The 26,169-nt window shown below is 41.5% G+C and overlaps 1 protein-coding gene across 13 annotated transcripts in view; it reads left to right on the forward strand.

The window, feature by feature from the left end:
* ADAM23 (ADAM metallopeptidase domain 23) overlaps window positions 1-26,169 on the forward strand; it is a 194,049-nt gene that overhangs the window by 111,626 nt on the left and 56,254 nt on the right. For all 13 annotated transcript variants that reach the window (XR_509333.4, XR_006176707.2, XR_010591646.1 and 10 more), the window contains exons 11-15: window positions 8,948-9,114; window positions 13,709-13,793; window positions 14,309-14,399; window positions 16,105-16,153; window positions 18,785-18,884. Coding sequence is in view for 9 of the 13 variants with exons in the window: in XM_008172506.4 (XP_008170728.2) it covers window positions 8,948-9,114; window positions 13,709-13,793; window positions 14,309-14,399; window positions 16,105-16,153; window positions 18,785-18,884 (492 nt within the window). In the remaining 4 variants the exon portion in view is untranslated. The remainder of the gene's footprint in view (window positions 1-8,947; window positions 9,115-13,708; window positions 13,794-14,308; window positions 14,400-16,104; window positions 16,154-18,784; window positions 18,885-26,169) is intronic.

Below are 26,169 nucleotides of genomic sequence, written 5' to 3' on the forward strand. Positions count from 1 at the left end.
TGAGCTCTAGTAACTACCATAACTCCCAAAGGTTCCTTTGCTGCTAATTTAGCTAAAGCCTCCGCTTCATCATTTCAATATTTTTCATTCCCTTCTTGCTTTTGATGACCCTTAATATGTCTTGCTCTTAATTTTCCTGGGTGTTTTTTCAACCAATCATAGATAGATTTCCAATTCTCCTTTTGGACCAAATTTTTCCCCTCAGCTGTTTCCCAATGATTCTTTTTCCAAATCTCAATCCAGTATAACAGTCCTTGTACCACAAAGTCTGAATCCATAAAGACATAAAGACAGTCTGCAACATTATTTTTCTGTTTAAGCAGATCACTAAGAGTTCTGACCTCTGCTCCCTGAGCTGAAGTCATACCCTCAGAACCAGAAGTAGTTTCCCCATCAATTTGTACAGCAGTATATCCCGTATATTGCCTAGAGTTCTCATGGTATGAATTACCATCCATAAACCAAACCTCTTTTTCTCCGAGGCTTAACACGTCATCTACTGGGGGTGCTTCTTCAACTAACTTTGGTTCGGTTTCTGGAAGTGGGCATTCATGCTCCTCTCCATCCATCAGGAGGGCATATGGTAACATCCTTGCTTGTTTGTTATTAAGTAACATCTCTGCTAGTTAACATCAAGGTCCATTGGGCCATCCTGGCATTCGATACTCATTTCCCCTGCAGTTTCCCTGATAAAATATACTTCAGGGGAGAGTGAGGTGTTTGTATTGATAATAGGGGCTGTGCCAGTAGTCAAAGCAAAAACTTCAAGGGCCCACATAGCAGCTAAACATTCTTTCACAGATCCCAAACTTCTGCTCTGTATGGGGTTAATCTTCTAGACTCGTATGCCATTGGTATAAACTTAGTGTCAATTTCCTGCATTAATACTGCCGCTAGACTCTGTTGGGTTGCTGCCAACTTAATCACAAATGACTTGTTTATCTCTGGGAATTTCAATGCTGGAGCTTGCATCAAGGCTTGTTTTAAATGACAGAAAGCTTTTTCTTGTTCAGGCCCCCACTCCCATTAGACTTTCTTTTTTAGTAAACGTCACAAGGGTCCAGTTATAATGGCAAAATTCCAGATGTTTCCTAGTTAAATAGTTAAATAGTTAAACCCTCCTAACATCACCCTCAATGCATGAGAATCCTCTGCCTTGGTAAATTCATTAATGATTTTACCTTTTGTTGATCTACCTGAATTCCTTGTTCCCCTAGGATCACCCCCAAATAATTCACTCTCCTCTGCACTAGTTGGGCTCTCTTTATTAGCCTTGAAAGCGGTTTCCTGGATGAGTCTCAACACTTCTTTAGTCTGCTCAGTCACCTCCTCTTCTGTGTCCCCCCACACTAATATGTCATTCTCCCGATCCTCTTTGGATAATTGATCCAACAATAACACCACTTGTTGGTGTGCAATAGCCAGAGCACAGTGTAGGCCCTGGGGAATTCTTTTAAATAAATACTGTTGTACCTTAAAAGTAAACACAAAGCGGGCCCCAGAATCGGGACGCAATGGGATGGCAAAAAAACAATTTGCCAAATCTATGACAGAGAACCATTTAGGGGCCTTGTAGCAGCGTGGACTTACCCCTGCGGTGCCTCCTGCTGGTTGTCCTTAGGAATTAGCTCTCCCAGCCTTGGAGCGCCCTCTCCCAGTGGTGTCCCATCCGTCGTATCGCCCTCGGTTGGCGTGTGGACCCGCGTTGCTCCCAACTTGGCGGCGTCCTCTTCAGGCCACCGCCCTCTGGCAGTCCCTTAGTCCATCCTCGCCCCCTTCCGGGGGCGGGTCAATCAGCTGTCTCTTTGTGCCCCGGCCAATGTGGGCAACTGCACCCCCAAAGTCACACCCCTCTTGGCAGGGTGTTGGTGCAGCCCAAGACAGCCACTCCCGTTGGCTGGGTGTAAGGTAAGGGGGAAGGGGGGACCCAGGCCCGCCCACTACTCTGGGTCCCAACTCAGGGACCCTCTAGTGGCAGCTGTCCTGCCCTCCTCTCTCCCTCCGTCTGTCCACATCCCTGGGTTGCTTCCCCTTCAGCCCCTCGCACCAGCTAGGCACTTCCCCTCAGGGCCTGCAGCCTGGCAGACACCAGGTTGGAATTCCCTTCTGCTCCCTCAGGCCTGCCCAGCACTGCGCTGTCCCAGGTGCTAGTCTTCCAGCCCTGGAGACAGACCCTATCGAAGGCCTGGGACAGACTGCGTGCTCCCTCTCTGAGCAGCCTTTTTATAGGGCTGAGCCTGGCCCTGATTGGCTCCCAATAAGTCCTCTTCAGCTGCCCCACTACAGGCCTCCTGTATTCTTTCCATCACTTGAGGTAGATCTGCTGCTATTGGTGCCATACTGGGAGTAGCTTTATTAATATGTCTAAAATCCACTGTCAATTCCAATCTCCTGAGGCTTTTAATATGGGCCAAAGTGGGCTATTTGTATGAGGAATTCCCCTTTTCAATCACTACCTGTTGCTCTAATGATTCAATTATTTTCTCAATTCCTGCCTCTGCTTGCACAGGATATTTATATTGTCTCTGTGGTGGCACTTTGTCCTCCACGATTTTAATACATGCTTCGATTTTAACACATTCTGCTTTATTCTTAACTCATACATTGGGAAACTCCTTTACCCACACATCCTGTTGATCCAGTATAATCTCCTCCACTGCTTCTGCAGCACATACTCTTGGAATGTACCTGCTGTCAGGATGCTTTCCGTCCAGCTGGACACACACCACAGAACTCCATAGATAAATCCAAAACTAACCGATTCCTCTTCAAAAAAGGAGTCCCCAATATTACTGGCTCAGCCGCCTGATCTATCTGAAGCATTTGTTCTTTACTACAAAAATCCCCCACTCTCTCTCTGGGTATAGCTATTTCTACTGAATGATACATTTTTCCTGTCACTCTTTCCCCAATAAAGGAGGCTGCTGTAATGATCTCTGACACATATCGAGACAAATCACAACTTCTACTTACAATATTAACACCAGCCCCACTATCCAATAGGGCATCTTTGGGTCCATTATCTCCCACAATGACAGTTGTCCTAGGCCTCCCATTTGAATCCCATCTTAATCTAGTTACCATCTCCCACTCCTGAGGACCCTTGGGGAGCAACTTGTGATCGGGGCTTCTCTATAGAGCAGGTTTCTCTGAACCCTCAGCTTGCATAGCTGCAACCTTTTTCTGCTCCTTAAACATTTTTTCTTCCATCCTTTGCAGTTCTTGATCAATTCATCAGCACATCTCCCATTCCACTTATCCATATCTACTCCCCTCAATTTCAAATACCTCCAAGCGATATTCCAAATCACATCTACTCCCTTCTGGAGCTCATTTTGATTATTCCACCCTCTACCTCCTTGGGGTGGGGTGTTTTGTCCTCTATTGCGGTCTTTTCCTCTCTCACAGTATCCTGATCTATAAGCACTCTCATTTGAATATGTTATTGCTTCAACAAAAGGTACTCTAGGTTTCAATTCTTCTATCTGGCTTCCCCCTGTCATCATTTGTTGGCATACTATCCAGTGCTCCAGTGAATCCATAACAGTTAACCCCTCATCCTGGGCAGTTTGGTTCACCAAATTAGTAGACATCTCTAATACTTTTCTGTCCAATCCTTCAAACACATAATTCCAAAATTCCCTCCGATTCAAATCAACTGCTATCAAAGAATCGATTCTGACATGTCTGGTGACCTCCGCCCTGGGATTAGTCACCGGTTGTATTTCTCCAGTCAGTAATCCCAATGTTATTCTCCTTAACAGGTAATCCCTTGGTGAATCTCCAGGCTTCATGTAATCTGCACTGGTTAACACCTTCATGGGTCTTTGACGTCTCTCTTTTCCTAACAGCATAATAAATCGTGGTATCAGTTGGTGTGCTTCTGGCTGCCTGTCCAAAGCATTTTTCACTTGATCTACTTCCTGTCTAATCTCTCCAGTAGTAGCTGCCCTGATTAACCTATAAGATTCACTCATATTTAAATTCTCTGTTCCTCCTAATCCTGCCCACTGTACTAGCCATGTAGCTAAATTTTTCATATTCACTGGGCCTAATGACTTTACCATCACCTGAAGTCTGATGAACTTGCACAAATTATTTGTGTCTCCTCTGACTGTATCTCCCCCGCTGCATCCTTAATGGTTGATCTCCATTCTATCACTGCTTCAGACTTTTCTGGCTTAGGCTCTCCCGGACAGTTTCTTATTTCTTCCCTCAACTCAGTATAAAGCCCATCTTGAGGTTGGTCAAATTCCCTTTTCTCTTGACCCCCTCTCAGATCCTCTCCATACCAAATATCATTGGAATCCAAATCTATCTCTTTTTGACACACAGCCGCAACTTGCAGCTCCTGTATTTTCACTTGCTATTTCAATGCTGCTATAGTTTTCTGGCACCAACTGTGAGAAACGCTTGTGATCTCCTCTTCCTTTTCCTTAGTCAAATCTCGAATTAACTATTTCATTCCTATCACTTGATGGCCTAATTTATCTTTGTCTGCTTTAATCTTTTCCCAATCCATCATTCCGTTCTCCAATTCCCTATTTTGTTTCCCCATTTGTTCTAATTGAGTTTGGATTATCTGTGCCTGCCTCACTTCCCATTCCAAATTTTCCTGGCAAGTTTTAAAATTCTCTTGTAATGTTTGTAACTCTGCACAGACTTCCCCCTTACATGCAATTGCCTTTTTTACAGCTTGCAACAACAGCCCGATACCATGCTATTTGCTTTTTACTGGCATTAGGTTTGTACAGTCGTACATATTTCTCAAACATGTTTTCTAAGATATCAAATATTACATCTGGTTCCACTGCATCTTCCATCCAAGGGCATGTCCCAAATGTAATAATCTCCTTCTCTAACAGAAGGGATTTTAACTTTAGTCCACTGGGTTGCCTCTTCCACCCCTTTATTTCTCTTCTTAAACAGTGTTTTAAACATTATTACAATAACACCACGTGGTATTTCCCCACATGTTTTTTTTCTCACACATTTCTCACAAATAAGGAGTCACCTTTATTAGTCTTAAATAAGGACTCCCCCAACACTGTAAGAACCCGTCTCGAAATCCGGCACTTCTTAATATCTCTCCCCCCTCCGCATTCTCCACCGCATGTTAGACCCGCAGTAGAGGTCTCCGTACGGGATGGGGAGCAGTCAGATAGTGGACACAGTAGTGGTATATAATACTCTAAATGCTCTTTATTGATTACAAAACAAACCTTACTCACTACACATTCACACCCCAAACATACTATACCAGAGTCCAAAGGTCAGAATGGTCCCGATGGCCAGTCAAGATTCCTTCCGATCAGAAGATGTGGGGAGCCAGCAAAAACCACTTCTACATCCACATGGGACTCTGGATCAATAAACAACTCCAATTTGCAGAAATTATAGGCAACCATTTATAGTCCATTCCGTCGCTTCATCAGTTCTTTGCCTTGTTTACTAGGCCTTCTTCCCACACAATTACAAAGAGACAATCCTGGGTGGGCTGCCATGAGCCAAGGTGTGCCATTTCCTCCAATTCTTATACAATTTTATATCAGTCTAGCTGGTGTTGTTTCTTTTTCTGCTGATTTTCCGTATTTTTCTCAGAACATAACAAGAGCAGGTTTTTGCACTATTTGTTTTTGCACAAATAGTTCTAATAGTCCTTGACCTTAAGTTCTTGCTTCTGTTGCCAACTTGCAATGCACATATTCATGTCAAGCACGTGTCATTCATACCAGGCCTCAATGACCTATAACATATTACCTGGATATATGAATCACAATGTAGATTGATAAATATATATATCCCAACACATTCAGCTATAATTTATTTACAGTAAAGAAATGTGATGAATCATACTTGTGGCATATATGTTAGGATTGTTTTGTGCACTTTATATTTCCTCTTGTATTTTTCCCACCAGTTAATTCAGTTCTTTGAGGTTGGTAAATAAAGCTATGAATACAATTGTTAGCAAGACTCTGAGTCAGACTCTTCTTTCCTTGAAACTCCACTGAAATTAGTGGTATTGTGTGGTGCAGTTCAGTCCAGTATAGCGTGGAGGAAATACCACCTAATCTTTTTCTTTAATTGTTTAATATATTGTACATAAAATGTCATGAAGTACATTGCATAGTTTTTAAGTGAATACAAATATAATGCATAAAAATATTGAAGTGCCTTGGAATGTTTTTCAGTAATAATGTGAAACAGCCTATAGTTTCAGAGAGAGTCCTATCTGAGCAATCATTTGAAAATAGGGACTATTTCTGCATTATTATATTACACATCCCCAAACAAGAGGTACAGAAAGATTAAATATGCAGTAGTGAGTAGATAGGAAAACAAAGGACAGAGGCAAATACAGTTCAACCCAAGAAAATCTCAGAATTCCTTCCAGGTTAACATTGTAGCTAGCTCTGTGCCTATGTGAGAGTTACTTGTGAAGGATGTTGGCGCCAACGGAGATACCCCTTTTTTAGCCTGACTCCAGCCCACCCTCAGGATAGCCATTTGTGCCAGCTTGTATAGGATGGTACAAAGATTATTTTTTCAGCATGCAGGCGTGCATAGAGATCCTTGTGTAACCACTTGCTCTGTTACTCCGCCGCTAAACCCTAATACTGGTCTTAAGTGATATGGAGGAAGGACGTTTTGCTGGCCCTGTGCACCATAGATGAATGTCATCTTCTGATGTCAAGGACTGAGCGCCTACTGGCATTGTTAGATTTCCCAAACACAGGGATAATTAGGACCAGCGTTCCTCCATCCTCTTCCACACTGGGCAGTAGAATTAAGCTGACGTAGGGAAAGCTCATTCTGCATCATGCTAAAGGTTGCTGCAGCCCTTGCACTGGCATTGACTCCCCCTAGCTTTCATTGGAATTCTGGTAAATCAGCTAGAATGCCTCTGGGAACTCCTGCTGATGAAGAACCCTTCCAAAACATCCATGTCACCTCAATATGGGCTCTGATTGAACAAGCAGGGTATGACTAGCTTAAATATGTCTAAAATATATTGTACTATAATACATTTTCAGTAGGATGAGTTCTAAAAAGACACAGACTCTATATTTTCTTAAAATTTTCTGGTCTTTTTTTCCCCTTGGTATTTTTACAGTGCTTGATAGAACTAATTTGATCTCTCATCACGTTCTGTTTTTATAAATTCTCTTGGTTTTCTCCCTTTTTGCTTGTAGTTAATTTCAGAATAATGATTTTTTAGTCTGGGAAGTCAGTGAATGTATCTTAAGAAATATTTGACCAAATTCTGCAGTAAACAATGCTATTGTGTCCTTATTTTGGCTGCCAGTGGCCATGCACACACTCCCACCCTTACAAATTAGCACTGATCAATGCAGGAATAATTTACACAGTGGGTTTTAGCAAGAGTGTACACCGACTGCTGGGTGCATAAACATTCAGACTCTGTCCACTTTTTTCCTTTCATGAAGGGCCTGTAGTGTGGTGTCTCCATTTATTTTAAAAGGAACCTGAAATGTAGCAGACAGTTTCCTCCTTGCATTCCCCCTATGGATCCAGGGGGCATGGCTGTGTTTCTTGCTGAAGTGTTACTGGTTACTGGCACTTTGAGAGTATCATGCCCCCTCTCCACCTACTCACAATATCTGTCTGCTTCAGGAAATAGAGTAACTCCCAGCCATCAAACATCAACTAAGATTTTATTCATCTGGCCTTATTGGATTTCCATAATCTCATGATATTGCTTTTGGCAATCAATAAATCACCCTCTCACAAACAATGGATTACACATACTCTCAGCTTGACTCCTTTAGAAAGAACACATTATCACAAGACTTTTCTTGATATGCAATTCCTTCTTTCAAATCTTTTCTGGATAAAATTAAACTTGTCTGGTTGATCTCTCCTGTCCCTGTGCTCACTGCCTGTTTTCCAACCTGTGTGTTGCCTGCTGACTCCTTTTAGGCATAAACTGGCTGATGTTCTAATAAAAGGGCTAATGTGATTGTTGATTTATTCAGTGGATGCACCCATCATATTTCAGTAGGCAGGCTAGTTATACATTATATTGGACATTCTAGTCATAATTTGATAAAAAAATTAAAAAGTGTATTTGTAAAAAAATATGGTGTCTCTTTAGTAACTGTTTGTATGCCATATGAATTAAAAATTAATTGCTTAAAACATTGCTGATTCTATCTGGGTAGTGAGTCCTCTTCATGTGTCACCTTGGCCATGCTTTCTAATTGCAGACAAACAAAGACGAATGAGGAATATAAGGTCCTTTGCAAACTTGCAAGTCTTGAATATGTTATAGAAAACGTAGTACATTAAACTCTGAATTATATAGAACGTTTATTCTATCATGGAAATAACCCTTTGTGACCAAAGATTACTTATATCTTAAAGTTATGTTAATAAATGTTTAGGGCCTGATTCTCATTTGTACTTATACCCATTTACCCTGCTCTGATAGGACAAGGTGGCCCTTAAAATGGGTGTAAATAAGGTTTATACCACGCTCGCAGTGCGAAGAGGAATTAAAGTGGGAGTGAAGTGGTCTTAGTGTAAATGAGAATCAAACTGTATATGTGAATTAAAAAGCTTTTGTAGAACTGTTTTGGAGAAAACAGTACTTGAGATCAATCAGTGTATCTTCAGGAAATTTGTATGGGGAAATGTAAGATATTCCTGTGTAGTGATCAGTTACTTGATCAGACATGAGAAACAGTAAAGGGGAAAAATAGGAGGTCAAAATTGGAATTTGGAAACTAGATTTTGTCCTCTAGAATAGTAAATTGAATAAAATAAGCTTAGCAGATTATAGATTTTTAGGCATATCAGCTAACTATTTCCCCATGTTTCCCTCTTTCTTTATCCTCCTTGTCCTTCTGCTGACTCTGACTGGCTAACTGTGCATGTCTGACCCAGTGTTCTACTCCTGTGTCTGTCCTGTCTCTGTCCCCAGATATACAAGGAACAGCTGAACACCAGGGTGGTTTTGGTTGCTGTGGAAACCTGGACAGACAGGGATCGTATTAATATTCGCCCTGACCCTCTGCAGATGCTTCATGACTTCTCCAAATATCGACAGTACTACATCAAACAACATACTGATGCTGTACACCTGCTCTCGTATGTACTATTAGATGATGGTTTAATCCATTAGTTTTTACGCATGTAGAATGTATGCTTGTCTGCCAATCTACCTCTCTCTCTCTTCTTCTCTGCCTGCACATCAACCAACCTTTGACTATATTTGCCAGTTTCTGGTATTTTAATCTAGTAATAGTCCTGTCCACAGTGTGCAACAAGGTATATTACAGGCATACCAACGTGTATTATGAAATTTTGAAGCCTATACAACTATTATTTACTTGTAAATAGAGCCCAGACATTTACCATAGTGTGCTCTAGCCATATCTTTAATGAGATCTGATTAGATCTTTGATTAGAGTAGATGTTTGATTTTATAGTTTGCTATCTTAAAAAAAAAGTATTTGTATATGCAGCTTATTTATCAGGGAACAGAGCCCGCTAGTCTCCTGAATGTTTTTCTATTGATGACCATGTGATAGTTTTTATATTGTATATTAGATTATCTTACATAGAGGTTCCCATGGTGGGGCCAGCAGACCTCAAAGACATTCTTGAGGGTCCGGGATGGTGCTGCTATACTCCTATGGCTGAACTCAGTGCAGCTACAGGATTGAGTAAACATGACTATTAGCGTGCCCTTGAGGAGGTTTGGGACGTCAACCAGCTCTGCAATATACCATCCTCCTTCCAGTGAGTAGCAGGAGAGGGCAGAACTGAGGGTGTCCTCTACCGGAATGTTCCAGTGCCATATTTTACTCACCCCTATGGCTGCACTGAAATCAATCATGGGAACTCATGGAGTTGCACATGCTTAAACCAGAAATGAATTTGGCCTGAGAAGCTATGCATTTTGGGGCAAATCCTACCTACATGTCTGTGGGCACAGAGAGGCCTCTGGCAAGAAAACTACAATGTTTTTGCTGCCCATATCTGGGAGTGGGGGGAAGTAGGTTTGGGGGGGTGTCATAGGGTTGCACATCCATTATGCAGTTCAGAACCTAGCTATGCAGGGACTCTCTGGTACAACAGTCTGTAGGGGACAGGGTAGGGGATCTGTCCGTATGCAGGTCCTCAATTTTATCCTCATCAGTTGAAGGCAAATGCTAGGGGTGCAGAAGCTATTCCAGCCAGTAGCTTCCAATGGGTTTTTCTGCCACTCTACAGTCTGGGCAGGGATGGTGTGAATTCTTCCTCCTTACTCACTGTTCTCCCTAGCATCCAGCCAAGATAATTGGTCTGGTTGGTGGTGTGTAGATTTACCCCTTTATTTTTAGTTTTACATTGACTGTGGAACCATTACATTTGTTGCAAGTATGGACATAGATATAACCAAAGGCTTTTAAGGATTTTCCCTATGCACAACTCTTGTATACTTAATTTTTGTGCCAAGGAGGGATAGTCTACTAGGGCACAGTCCTGCAACAATTGTACATCCTATCTTCTTTGACTTAAATGGGAGTTAGAGTTGCCAACTTGGTAATATTTAAAAAATGGACAGTCCAGCAGGAGTGCTGGAACCTCCTCTCCTGACCTGCCTCTTCCCACGAGGCCCTGCCCCTGCCTGTCCCTTCCCCTCGAGGTCCCGCCCCATCCTCTCCTCTTTCTCCCTTCCCCCGTCACTCGCTGCATTTCCCCTCCCCCCCAGGTCAGGAGGGACTAACCTGCGGGGCTGAGAGCTGCAGCCACCTGACGCAGGTAGGAGGCGCCCCTGGCTGAGTAGGGGCTGGCACGGATGATGATCCAGTGCCTCCCCCACCCGCAGTAACTGGATTTTGTGTGTCCGGTCAGTAGATCTGACTGGACACTCATGTCCCCTTTTCGACCAGACTTTTCGGTCGAAAACCGGGCACCTGGCCACCCTTAATGGGAGTGTTGTGTGTGCAAGGACTACAGGATTGTGGCTTTTTTATTCATGTGAAAAAAATCTTGCTGGTAGTGGAATATGGTTCTATACCATGATTTCCATTGTTTTTTTGTGTTGATTTACTGTATTCACTGCAACAAGGCGGACACTAATCTGTTTTTCATCTATGACATAATTATTCATAACAATCTCCTATTTATGAAGCATTTTCGTGTGCATTTTTTATAATTAGAGGCTGTGCAGCTCAGTTTCAAGAGTTTTATCTTAAGGATAGAATTACTCTTGTAATATTTATCATCGTAGTTCAATGTCCCACCTTTGCTTCAATGATTTTGCTCTTCCTTATAAAATGATTTGAGAGTTGCCAATTTTGGTTGGATGTATTCCTGGAGGTTTCATCACATGACATAATCTTTAATTAAAGATTAATCTTTAATTCCTGGCGACTCCAGGACAATCCTGGAGGGTTGGCAACCCTACTTACAACATTTACAGTGATACGAAAAACAACTTAATAGAACATTAAGCCAGAGCTATTAGAGTTTCACAGTTTCCATAACTCTGCCTCCTTCTATTTATGTATTACAACAGAATCTTCATGGAATGATTTTGTAAGATTTGTAATTGTACAAAATGTTATTTACATGGACTTATAAAAGAAATTGCATCCTTTCTAAATATTATACTGTCACTTGCTGAATTAATATATTGTATGTTTTAATTCTGTGGGGTCATGAAATAAAGACACTTCAAATTGTAAAGTATTGTACACAAAAGAGGGTTGGGTTAGGGGTCCTGTGAGACTCTCATCTGAATTTACTGACACATGTGCAATTGAACTTCCAAATTACATTAATCTGTGTTTATATAATATCCCTTAAAAGACAATTAAATGTGAAATATAATAGAAAAACTGATGGTAGCAGTGTAATTGGAATTGAAGGATGAGGTTTCATAGGAGATGAAATAATGGCTGCAGTCTGGTGCACAGAAGATACCGTATTTTTCAGATTCATTTTTCCTTTTGAAGTCTATCCAAGAATGAACTAGGCCTGGCCTTAGCTTGTGACTTCTGATCCCAACTCATGGCAGTGTGGCAGCAGGCTGCTTGATTTTTTTTTTTTTTTTACTGTTGAAGTCAATTGAGCAAGATAACAGGAAAATAAATCATGCCCAGGTCTCTAATATAGTATTGTAGAGCATTATCATTATGCTTCAAGTCAAGGCATCAAGTTCTGTACTGTATATAAAATCATTCAAAATAAAGCTTATTTACAAATAAATCCATTATGAGTAGTTATTGTTATTAGATAGTCAGCAAACCTGGAAAATGAAGTATATTCGAAGGGTCATCTGTCCAAGTACTAATCCAATTCATAGATGCTTCATGATACAAAATTTAACATTCCTGTTTGGATTAGCAAGATCTAGTACATCTAGCATCCAGTGTTGTAACCGTAACTTACTTTGATTAAGGTTCTCAAGATTCCACAATCTGGCTGCTGCAAGATCGTCTCCAAAATGTAGAAATGTGCTTCAGAATCTAGCCTTCTAATCTTAGGATCATGGTTATGCCAGGGGTGGGGAAGAGAAAGAAAGGTCCAGCAATGGATACTATGGCTTTATTTGGTGGTGGTGGTGAGGGGAGGCTCTCTCGTTCTTCATCTAAATTGATTATTGTGTGGGTGAAGTTTTCCAGGCCATTGGGTCCCTTTCACTTGTCACTGTTTGTAGAGCTGTCAGTTGGGTAGCTGTCTTCAGGTTGCACAGCCCTTTCTGTTGCATCCTAGCTTCCTTTCAGTCATTTGGAGAAGAAATCTGTTGAGACATCAGCTAAGGACTGTGCATAACGTTCCTCAGAACCCAAATGCCATAAGGTCCTGGCCTTCAGAGTTCCTCCTCTGTGGCTGGAATGTCATTGTTTTGGTTTTTTTTTAACAAGAACTCAGGGTAAGAAATTCCCCCGCAGAAGCTCAGAGCCCCTTGGAGGTGTGGATCCATTATTATCCATAATAGTTGTAAGATTCTTTATAAAATCATACAGTTTATTTCTATGGGGCATTAGTCACTCTACAAAAAAACAATCTATTTAGAGAATGTCATTACATGGTACAGTAGCATTTGTTATGTAGCAAAAAACTGATTACATGAGGTGGATGTAGGCCTAGATTAAAAATGGCAGAATACATCTACAGGAAAAGTACTGAATTCTATACAATTTTTAAATAGGTTGAAATAAAATGAGTCAAGGTAAAATATAAGGGATTAGTATCATGATTTTAGTTTAAGAACATCACAATGGAGATGTGCTAAACTGATTACATATATTTTACTGTAGAAATTCCTTCTTGACAACTTACAATAAACGAACATTTTCACAGTTTTTGTCTTCTCATGAAAATGGCATCATTTTTTCTTTTAAGATTATCTGATATATTTGCACTTTCTGATTTTTGTTTGCAGGTTGAGGGTGGGGCTAAATCTACAAAATAAGTGTCTCCTTGTTGCAAGTTTCATCTAGTTCAGTCTTTTGATGTGTTCCATTTTAAAAGTGAATCAGTTACCATTGAGAATTTTTCTCTAAATGAATAGATATTAAATGAATACCAGTACTCACAACATATATTGTTATGTGGGAATTTGATCTTTTAGATGACTGAATGGGTGTCCTATTCAAGTTTACTGCATTAAATTTCCCATTCAACATCCTATGTATATTTTATTTAATTTTATTTATTTAATTAATGAATTTATTTATTTCTTAAGGAATGTGACATTCCACTACAAGAGGAGCAGCTTGAGTTACTTTGGAGGGGTTTGTTCTGTGACCAGAGGAGTTGGAGTGAATGAGGTAACTCTTTCTATTAAAATGTTTTAAATGTACAATTTCCTCCTTATGAATTCACCAATCCTTATATTTGGCACTTGGTTTTAGCCTCTGACAATACTACCAAAAACGCAACAATGCTGTTGAAAATCCATTGTAATGACATGGATCTAGTTATGCTGCCCAAAACCTTTGCCCTCTACATAAATTCTTCTCTTAGTTAGCCAGTGGAACCCCATTGACGATGGTGGGGTTCCACCAGCATAACTGGGAGAAGAATTTGGCCCAATATATATATCATGCTAATTAGTTTGCTTTGAAAAATTTGTACTGAATGGACCAGATTGACTGCTTGTTAAAGGCAGGTACCAGCTTCTCTGGCCTTTGTTTCTTTGGTGTATGAATGCAGTCACACATGGGTTTGATAAAATTACTGTATATGGTACTGAATTAGTAGTAAACCAGAATGAAGTGTTGCAATATAATTTGCAATAACTAACTGTGTACTATCTTTACGTTATCCTCCCCTCTAAAAACAGTATGCCCTCCCATTGGCTATGGCACAGGAATTATCACAAAGTTTGGCTCAGAACCTGGGAATACAGTGGGAGCCAGCAACCAGAAAACCGAGTATGTACTGTCATTATGCATTGACTTTCTTCTGTCCTCCTCTTTTGCCGAACATACAAGCTTTTTGTAAAGTGTGTGGTTACATACAAATGTACATCAACATAACTATAAATAACATACAGCAATTGCTTTTGTTATACGCTGGAGAATTACAATAAGAACCAAAACTTGAGTTTAGCCAAATCAAGGCCAAATAAATCACGACCTGGCTTTGCACTCATTTTACAGTCATCACTCTCAGTGACTTCAGTGACACTTTTGTCTGAGTTAAGGGATCAAATTCATAATTGATGTGTACAGTGATGTAACTTAGAACCTGTTATGCTAACTTAGGCCTCCGCTCCTCTTGCACTCAGACTCCCTTACCTATAACTTAAGTAGAATAGATGTAATTAAGTCACATGGAATCTATGTGCAAAGGAGTCTAACTTAAACTCCAAGAAGGTGCAAGAAAATATAAATTAATGTTGGACGATGGTAGTTTAACTCGCATCTTTTTTACATCTGCTTCACAGCAGGTGAATTAGCCCAACTGAAACACTATAGCACATAAGTAGAGTGGGTGTAAGTACTTCTAGGGGAGCCTGATCCAAAGCCCATTGACTTCCATTTTCCATTTGGAGTTTTTCCATTGACTTCAGTGGGCTTTGGATTTGGTTCTGAGTATCTAACTTCCATCACCTTATGTATCACTTCTGAATTTGACCAAAGGAGTCCAGGATGAGGCCCCAATTTTGAGTATCTCAGACATGCTTGTCCAAGTTTCTCTCATCAAAATATTTGTCAAAGCAGTATTCCTTTCACTATTATGTGGTCACGATTAATTAGCAGTTACCATACCATGTATCTGAGATACATTATTTCCTTTTACTTAGCACAGTTATTTCCTATTCTGTCTCCAGTACTGTTGTGTGATAATTATTGATATATGTTGTGTAGTGGAGATGTCATCAAATCCTTCAAAAAGCAGTAGAATCTAATCAGGAGCAACTTTCCTCTCATTGTTGGGGTGGGTTAGTACTCTTTCCTTTAAAAAAAAATAATCAAGAAATTGTATCCTTGTTTTAGGTACGTCTTGCAGAGAGTCTCAACATCATTTTTGAAAGTGATGGTAGAAATGCAAACATTAGTAGCATTACCCAACAGATAGATACAATAGCCTAACAATGGAAAACTGACCAAGATGTAAATAATATGGCTAGAAAAGAAGCAAATTCTACCAAATGACATGTGGTTATTCTGTATTCAGAAATACTGAATGTTTGCAGAGGTATCCAGAATACAGTATTTCTTTTTAACAGATTCTTGTTCACACTATATAATTCTTGCCTTGCAGATTGTAAGACATTTTTACTTTAAAAATACAGGAGTAATGTTAATCAATTAACAAATAAGTCATTGTTGACTTAGATGATGTAGCTAGTATAAACTCCTTTCATTCAACCACTTTCTGCTCTATATGCAGTGAACATAAGTTGATTGATAGATTGGGATGTTGTTAATAATAATTCAAAGCAGATGGAACAAAAATCATATGGACAAGGACATTCCAGTTTTAAGGCTAGATTCTGTTATGATAAACAGCCATCTGACCGCCATATATATTAATTAAAACCTTCTTTTTATAAAAAGTTTTATTTTTGCTGCCAGTATATTTATAACAAATTTCCTTCTTTCTTTTGTATGTTTGGTTTTGTCTGAGAAGAATGTGACTGCATAGAATCCTGGGGTGGCTGCATCATGGAGGAAACAGGGTATGCTGTAATAATCAGTGACTGAGGGCTTTGGAGATGAGATCAGAGTGCACATTGTGACATAAGTATTTATTTGTTGAGCATTATAAACCTGTTTCAGCACTAGATGAAAAACTAGTACATTAGCAAACATTTGTGCTGAACAACTCAAACATACAAAAATTAAGGAAGATAATATTGACTTGTAACATGGGATGTTTTGATTCTAGCTTATATTTTTAGAGTGGAGTTCATGGGTCTTTCAGCTCAGACTTCACTTGCTCAGTTTCCCTATAAGAGAAGAGACACCAAATCTCTAGCTATGTGAGAACAGGCAGATATTACAGCACTAACACCTGCTGTGTAGAATGACAAAATGGAAGGGAACAAAGACTGAATGTTGCAAAACCAGATTTCATAGCTGAGCTACTTCAACCCAAATTTTCTGAAGAGAAAAAATCTGAGAATTTGTACTGACTGTTTTGATATGTCCAGTTTGTATTAGTTTTCCAGACAGTAGTTAAAATTACCTTCATATATCTCTTGCATACCAAAAGGATGCCAACATTTTTGTAAACATTTTAAACTGTATATAGGAACCACTGCACCCACTACTGAAGTGCAGTCACTTTTGGGATGGAACAAAATAGGTATTTAACAGAACACAATAATACTACACAATAGTTTAGGATAAGTAGTAAGAAAATAACTTTTCCAATTGAAACTGCAGTGGGAATTTAGGTAAGCAGAATGTATAATCCAAACTGGAGTTTTGCCAGGAGGCCATTGCTAATATCTGTACTATAATAGGGTGGTCTGTCCCTTTAAGGGCCAGCGGCCTGGGGCCGGTCATCCCTGTTCACTAATCAGATGCAGCTGAAAATGGAACTGGAGTTTCCTATAAATTGCTGCAGGAAAGGGGGTTGATAGAGAAAGGGGCTAACTACAGAGAGAAGCTGCAGTCTCCTGCAGTAGTTGCTAGGGAAGGGATACTCTAGATGTAGATGGGAAGTCCTGGGAGTTGTAGCTAGGTAGAAAGCCCCAGCTGGAAGATTAGTTTGTTGTTTGGATAAATGAAGCCAGGATGTAAGGGCTCAAGACTGATTTGGGCGTGGCTGATAATTCCCAGACTGGTGAAGAAAGTTACCAGCTTACACCTACATCTGTGAAAAATGGCATGCAGTGAGTGGTAAATGTCTACAATGGAATATAATGCCTGAAGTTTAGGGTTGGCTTGGGACATTTTATTGGCACTTTTTCAACCCAAGTCATGATGGTTTTTCTAAAAAACAATAATCCCTTTGTATCTTACCATACTATTTTAAATAGAGTGAGCCCTAAACTGTGCACTCTGCTTTGGCCTCTCTTTTAGCTAGAGGCTCATGTTATCCATGCAGCAAACAGCAGAAGTCCAGCACTTGAAGTAACAGACATCTTAGATAAATTTAACTGGACGCTCTTCTTTAATTTTAGTTTGTCACTTCATATTCACTTTACAACATAGGATTTCTTACTCAAAACATTATTTTTGCACACCTTTGTTCTGGGGATGTTCTAAAATATTGTTATTGACTCTTGAAATTGTACTGTTATTTTTTTCATTTTGAGTCAGCACTGGCACCAGATCTCACCTTTTACATATATAGTGGCAACAGCACCAAATAGCTATGGTTTTGCTCTCAGGATGGAGGTTTTTTTTTTTTTCTTTTCAATTTCTAGCTAAATGATTGGTGAGTATTAGTAAAATCTGAGAGGGAAGCATATCTGAGTATAAGCAGGGTTTCCTCCTTGGTGGAACAGGCCTGCCTAATTCTTTTTTTCTAAAATGGAGCTCAGGAGCTGCCAGGTTTTGTTATTGTCCTATTCTAATCAACTGCTTGTGAAACTGGGGCCTAACGTCTCATTTTTGATCCAGAGAGACTCTTCTGTCTCAGCCTAAGCATGCCTTGTAGGTGCTAGATCCTACAGCTACTATACTACAGCGTGAGTGTAGTTTCTTCAGCTTTGACTACTCAGCCATTGGTCACTTCGATGTGAGCTCTGTCTGGCTCATCTATCCTTCCTCCCAAATTTGAAGTTGTCTAGCACCTAGTTAATGAAGCTAAAAATATCCAATAGGATTCCACCTGGATCCTTGAGTTGAATGTTGGACAAAAGGAACACCAGCTTTTTGGAGCGGAGATATCTTTTTGTGTTAAAAATTAATCCGGGGTCACTGAGCTTCAACAGAGAAGGCTATCTTAAACAATCAGCAAGAAATGAGAGAGATCTGGAATGCAATGCAAATAGGAGCTAAAGTGAAAAATCAGTCAGCCTCCAACTAGATGGTACCACCACATTGGATACTATTAGTGAGAAGGAACATGATAGCTAGATTACAGGGACACTGTTGCATCCTTGCTATGGATTCATATAGTAAAGAGAGAAATGTAATTAAAAAAAATACAAAACAGTGTTAAAATGCTTGATTTTTTTTGTTTTGTTTTTCAAAACATGAAGGACTCCCACTGAACTGCTGTTATTGCTCTGACTGTTGTATACCTCTCTTGTAGCAAAAAAACATTTAGAGCAGCTCAAAGGAGGGTTATAATTTTCATCTCTAGTAACTGGGTTCAGTGAGGTATTTACTCAATTGATTCTTTGTCATTTTAGGGTTTACCACTCCAGAAAATTTTCAAGATGCAGCATTGCAGAATACAAAGAATTTTTACTCAGAGGGGGCGGTGCCTGTCTTTTCAACAGGCCAACAAAGGTAATTTCACGTAGAGGATGAAGCCACTGCCAGGACATCTGTTGACTATCGGACACTACAGTGAAGATTAAATGGTTTCACTGAACCTTCTTTTCCCTTAAAGGCTTTATTCAAATTCCATTGGGCTATTAGAGATTTTTCTGGATTTTAGTTGTAGCTTTATGGATCTTCTTCCTCATCAGCAGTCATTTCTATTAATAAGGATTATTCTTCTTCGAGTGCTTGCTCATGTTGATTCCATTCTAGGTGTGTGTGCGTGCACAGCTGTCGGAGATTTTTGCCTTAGTGGTATCTGTAGGTTGGCTATAGCGCCTCCTTGAGTGCCGCGTTCATGAGTTGGTATATTAGGCGCTGCCGACCCTATTCCCTCTCAGTTTCTTCTACCGCCCATGATGGTTGGTCAGAGTGCCTTGTCTTACATCGCAAGAGCAATAGCGGTTCTTACAGTCCGTTGTTCTGTCTCCTTTGTTGTTAGTTGATAGGTACTTAGCTAGACCTTTACGTTAAGTGTTAGAGTAGGAGTTTAGGAGTTAGAGTCCTGGCTGGGACTTCGCCTCAGAGCAGGGCATGCCCTATTCCCCAGCCTTTAAGCCATGTTCATCATGCAGCTGACCGATGCCCATTAGTGACCCCACACGAATGCTGTTTAAAGTGTTTGGGGGAGTCCCACAGAAAGGATAAATGCAGGATCTGCAAAATGTTTGCCTTCAAATGCAGTAGGAGCAGGATATCTGTTTGAGGGCCCTCCTCACGGAGGCTGCGCTTCATCTTACCTGGGAGCCCTCTCGACCTGACTCCACACTCGGTGTCGGCGTGCAGTGCACCACCGGCAACGGAATCTATTGGGATCCCTGGTCATATCCACTGTCAATGAAAGGGCCAGGCAGGGCCAGGTGAGTGGCACACCGAAAAATAAAGATACCAAGAGGCTGGACTTGTTTGGCAGGAAAATTTATTCAACAGCCAGACTGCAATTTTGGGTGTCTAACCATCAGGCCCTGATAGACAGGTACAACTTCAACCTGTGGGACTCCATCAGCAAGTTCAAGGAGGGCCTCCCACAGGACCAAGCCCAGGAATTTGCTTCCTTGGTGGAAGAGGGCAAAGAGGTGCCCTCCAGATGACCTGGGACACTACGGACTTGGTGGCCAGGGTAGTCGCTTCTGCGTTGGTCATGAGGTGCAGCTCCTAGTTACAGTCCTCTGGACTGTCCCAGGAGATGCAGACTACCCTTCAGGACCTCCTGTTTTAGGGAACAGGGCTCTTTTCTGAGTCTACACACCACTCTGCAGGCTAGAAAGCTGTTCTGTCCCCCTCTGCCTCCATCAAGGTCCTGGGGTGTCGGTCCAGCTCCTACAGGAAGAAGGACAGAGACAAAGAATTTAAACGGCATCACCCTTCGTCTTCCCATTCCTCTATCTAGCCTGGTTCTTCCGGAGGCCAAGGAAGCCAGAAATGGACGTTTTAAGGATGCGCCTGAGGATGGCACCCCAGTCACTTCCCAGGAACCACCCCCCTGCTATTTCCTCAACTGCCTGCGCCCCTTCTGGTTGGCCTGGTCGCCGCTGACCTCAGACCATTGGGTGCTCGACATAATATCTTCAGGCTACACCCTGCAGTTCATGGCCGTCCCCCACCTTCCCCGTCCCTCTTCAGGATAAAGGTATTTGGCCCGAGCAGCCTCACTGTGGTTGATCCTGGATTACCTTCTGCATCTCAAACTCCAAGGCCTGTCCCTTTCACTATCAAGGTCCATTGGCCACTATTTCGGCCTTCTGTCTGCTGCTCGAGGGTGGGTAGGTTTTTGCCCAGGACATGACTGCCAGGTTCCTCAAGGGCCTCGAGTGCCTCTGCCCGCATGTCAGGGTCCCTGTTCTGCCATGGGACCTGAATCTTGTGACTGCTCACGGGACCCCCCTTCAAGCCTCTGGATTCCTGTTTTTTCCTTCTCCTGTTCTGGAAGGTCGCGTTCCTAGTTGCGATAACATCCGCCTGCTGGGTCTCCGAGATTAGGGCACTTACCTCAGAACCGCCCTATATGGTCATCTATAAAGACAAGGAACAGTTGCAGCCACACCCAGCTTTCCTGCCCCAGGTGATCTCGCAGTTTCATACAGGCCAGGACATTTACTTACCTGTCTTTTTTTCCAAGCCGCATAAGTCAAAGGAGGAGCTTAGACGTCAGGAGGACGCTAGCCTTCTACAGTGAAAGGACCAAGCCATTCCGCAAGTTGATGCAATTTTTCGTCATGGTGGCCAACAGGATGAAAGAATATCCAGTGTCTGCTCAAAGAATTTCTTCTTGGATCACTGCCTGCATATGCTGCTGTTACGATCAGGCAAAGGTGCCACCTCCAGCGATCGTAACCTCCCATTCAACCAGGGTGCAAGATTCCTTGGCAGCTTTCTTAGCCCACATGCCTACCCAGGACATTTGTAGGGCGGCCACCTGGTTGTCCGTCCACACGTTCACGTCCCTTATGCCCTTATCCAGCAGGCCCGATGCTGGCTTCGGTAGAGCAGTACTGCAAGTCGCTAGGCTATGAACTCCGAGCCCACCTACGAGGATACTGCTTGTGAGTCACCTAGAATGGAATTGACATGAGTAAGCACTCGAAGAAGAAAAAACAATTACCTACCTTTTCGTAACTGTTCTTTGATGTGTTGCTCATGTCCATTCCACTACCCGCCCTCCTACCCCTCTGTCGGAGTTGCCGGCAAGAAAGAACTGAGAGGGCATAGGGTCGGCAGCGCCTAATATACCAATGCATGAGTGTGGCACTCAATGGGGCGCTACAGCTCATCCTATGGATACCGCTAAGGCAAAAATATCCGACGACTGTGCACATGGGCATGCACACACCTGGAATGGAATGGACATGAGCAACACAGCTCGAAGAACAGTTACAAAAAGGCAGGTAACCATTTTTTAGGGAAAGTTAAAACTTGTCTTCAGTGAATTCTTCATGCTCAGATAATAATTTAGGCCCTCATAAGTAGATAGTTGTGCCCATTTGGAGCCTCATTCAACATTAGTGCCCTATCCTTTTAAGCCAAAAATAGTGTAAAACAAACCTAGGTGTAGACACAAGAGTAGTTAGTGCTCCATCTCAGTCAATCCTCTGTGCCTGGAGCTATTGGGAAGGGTGCCCATTACTGCAATATGAACTGGACAGAAATCAATAACTTGCTTCACATAGGCCATTAACAACTTTTGGTCGCTACCAACCTGGATTGGGTTTGAATTGGCAACACAGAGGTATAAAGCTCTATAGTCTTCTTCGAATGCTGTTTATTCCACATGTGGGTATATGCATGCGCTCCATGTGCCTGAGACTGGAGATTTGTAGCAAGTACTGTCCATTGGTCCGCACCCATGCACTTGCTCTCCTCGTGCTCCAAACCGAAGGCATAAAGGGCAGTGTGGACTGACACCTCTCCAGTTCCTTCTTACCACCACATGGCCTGTTGTAATTCTGTCTGTCAGCTACGATCTTTCTCTGTTTTCAACATCTGTAAATATATTTTGTAAATAGCTTTTAGTAAGTTTGGACTTTAGTGTTGTTTTTTTTAAAGCTAGTATAGTTAGTCCTTCTTTGCTGGGAGAACTAAACTATGCTAAAAATCTCAATATTTAAGAAGGGTATCTGCTGACCCCATTCCTTGTCCATCAGTGATGAACACCAGTGCTGCCTTTACTACTTGGGAGAGGCTCACATTGCCACCAAATTCAGCATCTGCCACTTCTTCTGTCTTCAAACCCATGAGGGATGAGAGCTTCATCTGTGGAAGCACCTCAGGGAGAATGCCATGTAACTCCAGTCAGATCCAGACTGGGGAGAACCCCCTGTACAGCAGCCTCAGACTGCAAGCATTGTTCCCTGACCACAAGTTCCAGAGTAGAGGCCAAAACTGTTGAGCCCAAAAACTATCCCTTCAGAGTAGGGGACATGACCATAAGGGTAAGGACAGATCCCCATCCAGATCTACCTCTAAGAAGTATCTCTTCCTGCCTCAGTCCAAGATGGGTGAATGCTCACCCTAAAGAATTATGTCTGCATAAATCTTCCATCCAAGAAGGAGGAGCGCAAAGGAAGAAGTATCTGACTGTACTGGCTTTGGTTCCATAGGCCAAAAGATCAGCACCTCCCGGCCCCGTCTGGGAGCTTCACAATGGACCCCTATTACATAGTTCCAGCACACGCCTAGTAGGATCCTCTGAATACCAGACCATTATACAACCCGGATCCATCAGTCCCCCCCACCTCATGGACTCCTCAAATTCCAGGAAGGACTGAAACTTTTACCTCTCCAGAGGATATTTTTGCTCTGCCGTATCCAGAGTCTCCTCCTCTATCAGGCCCAGTCCTCCTTAGAGACATTTCAGCACTAGAAGAATCCACCTTGAGAAAAAGGGTTCTCCCCTACTGCATCCACAAGTTGGAGCATTCCTCCACCAGTATCACTGGAACTTCTGAGAGAACAGGAGCCTACCTTTTCGTCATATGAATCTGATCGTCCAGATGAGTCCCTCTCCTCTCCTCGGCCCCCGAGGGGGACACAACCAGAAAGAACCCATAGGAGGTATTGCCCTCCTCCTCCTCATTACAAATACCCAGGGGACCATTGGTATCCTATCTATCCTATCCCTTGGAGGCCCCCCAATTGGTCAAACCTTCCTATTGGTCTTACTGAGCCCCATGGGATCCACACAATAGATGTCCTGGATCTGTGCAACAATCGCACCAACGCTCTTCTCCCAGCTGTTATCAACCGGCTCCATCAGAGTTTGTTGAGGACGAAATCGGTCCTACCAGGTGTGTCATCCTCCATATCCAATGAGGATTATTATCTCCTTCTCAGCCTGATGTACTTCCTGTGGTCCAGGAACTGTTACAGAGGGTGGTAGCTGAGCTCCAGATACCTCTTGAGGAGGCCTAGAACGCACAACATGGAAACATCATTCTATTGTTGGCACATATCCCTCTCCTGGACAGGTTGAGGGCCCATTCTACAAGAGAGCATGAACGACTTTAATGGTATCTCTTTGAGAAGTACCAATACTGGATGTTTGTAAGGCGTCTACTTGGAGCCCTATCCACACCTTTAATGAAACATTATGCCCTAGTCTAGACTATTTAAGCAGATGCAGCTTTGTATACAGCAGCATTACAGACATCTATACCAACTGCATTCTCGCACCTTCCTCCTGTCTGAATGCTGCTTACCAATCTCCCACATGTGGAATGGAGGTTACTTACCTGTAACTGGAGGTTCTTGGAGAGGTGTGGTCCCTCTCCGTATTCCACTACCCGACCTCCTTCCTTCTATGTTGGAGCCCATCTTATTCCAGGTAAGAGAAGGCATCGCTCCACACTGCCCTTTATCCCCTCGGTTTGGAGCACGAGGAGAGCAACTTCACATACGTAGACCAACAGACACTACTTTCTACAAATCTCCAGTCTCGGGTGCATGGAGCACGCGTGTACCAATGTGTGGAATACAGATAGGGACCACACATTTCAAAGTTCCAGTTACAGATAAGTAACCTCCATTTGTATTATCAATCTTCTTAACCATCCAGTCTCCTTTTGCCCTTTTACAACTCAACAAAGTTAAAAAAAAATTCTGATAAACAACAGTAGTTTACGACCATGTTAAACCCAAAGTAGGGTAAAAACAATCCATATTTCCTTTATAAAACTAACTGAGACTGTGGTCTGGCATTTTACCAAGTTGTCAGCCTTGGAGATTTTAATCCCAAATAAGACTAAATGCTATCTATCTCATTGTGTATACTTTACTATATCTTCTCCCTGACCTCCATTAATTGAAAAGATTTGATTTTTATCGTTGCATAGACATTGGACTTTCCCAAGTTACAGAAAAAACAACAACCTAAAACCTTTATATTTTACATCTTTAGTAACCTTTGCATATAGAAGACTGTAAAATTGAATGAATGTGAAGACCCAAAAAAAAGCACAATGTCATGATGATTGTGATCATAGTAAGATTATGGTTGACTAATGGATGAACATGAGTAAATCTTCAGTTGACTGAAGATGGAGACCAAAATCCCTCTTACTTGAATGAAAATGTTCCCCAGAGAATGGCTGAAGCACATTTGTGGAGATGATTGTATAATGGAAAACTGATTTTCATTTTCAGAGCAAGAGCAGGAGAACTTGCTGCCAGAACAGCAATCTTGATGACTTGTAGGGGAAAAAATGATGTTTTAATTTTCATATCTTTACAGAGAAGAAAAATTATTCTAAATCATGCTTACATTTTATTAGTGAAGGACTGTGTGTAAGGCAGTTCAGTGTTCATTCAGCCTCTAATGCCCGAAACTATAGCCCCTTTCAGTTAGCTAAACAGTTTCTGTAAAAGAGAAAAATGTGTTTTAATCTTTCATTAGAGCAATATTTTAAAATTGTCCATCTGTTTTTCCCCCAAAAAAGTATCCGAAGAAGAGTTCAGTGAAATGTCATGTTGTGTTTGTTACATTTAGCAAAACAACAGGCAAACATGTACCTGGATGTACCTCGGACATTCAGTAGCATTCTAGTGATTGATATTTCCCTGTTAACGTCAAATCTCTTGTTATTGTCATGTTTTTTTATAATATAACTATTACAAAATGTCAAAAGTAGGATATGCTTTTGAAAAATAATTACTTTATAAAATGGCAGAGCTGTAAAAAAATCATCATAGCTTCTGCTTACAAAAATTACTATGTTTTGAGAGCTAGCGGGGCAATTTATGTCTTGTACAGGTTTAATGAAGTGACTTTACTGCACTCAAAGGATGGAGATATATTTTAGAGGTCAACAAAAAATCATTGAGAAATGAAAAATTGGACAAGAGGAATTTTAAAGTGACCTTGAATGACTAAGTTGATTTATATGACTCCTGAATCACTGACATTTGTAGAACTCAGCAGTAAGGAACCTGCAGATGTGTTGTTGTCTTGCATCTACCAGTGGGTGTTGCAATAGATGTAACAGTGAAGGGGGGTTTAAAAGATGGAAATGGGGAAAAATTAGGAACTGACAAATGAACCAATTAAATATAATTGTTTACAAATAAGTTACACAAAATGTAAATCAAAACTGTTAATGACCATTGTGGTGGCTCAGTGGGTAGTGGAATGAACTGCCCCTCAGGAGATTGGAATCTAAGACCATCCTCAGGATACTAGTATCCTCAGTGAGGGGAGGCTGAATGGTGTTTTAATTTGGTGTGGTGGGCACATTATTAAAACACAGGCTCAAATATCTGC

This window comes from Chrysemys picta, chromosome 11 (assembly GCF_011386835.1).
Source record: "Chrysemys picta bellii isolate R12L10 chromosome 11, ASM1138683v2, whole genome shotgun sequence".
In the NCBI taxonomy this organism is placed as follows: Eukaryota; Metazoa; Chordata; order Testudines; family Emydidae; genus Chrysemys; species Chrysemys picta.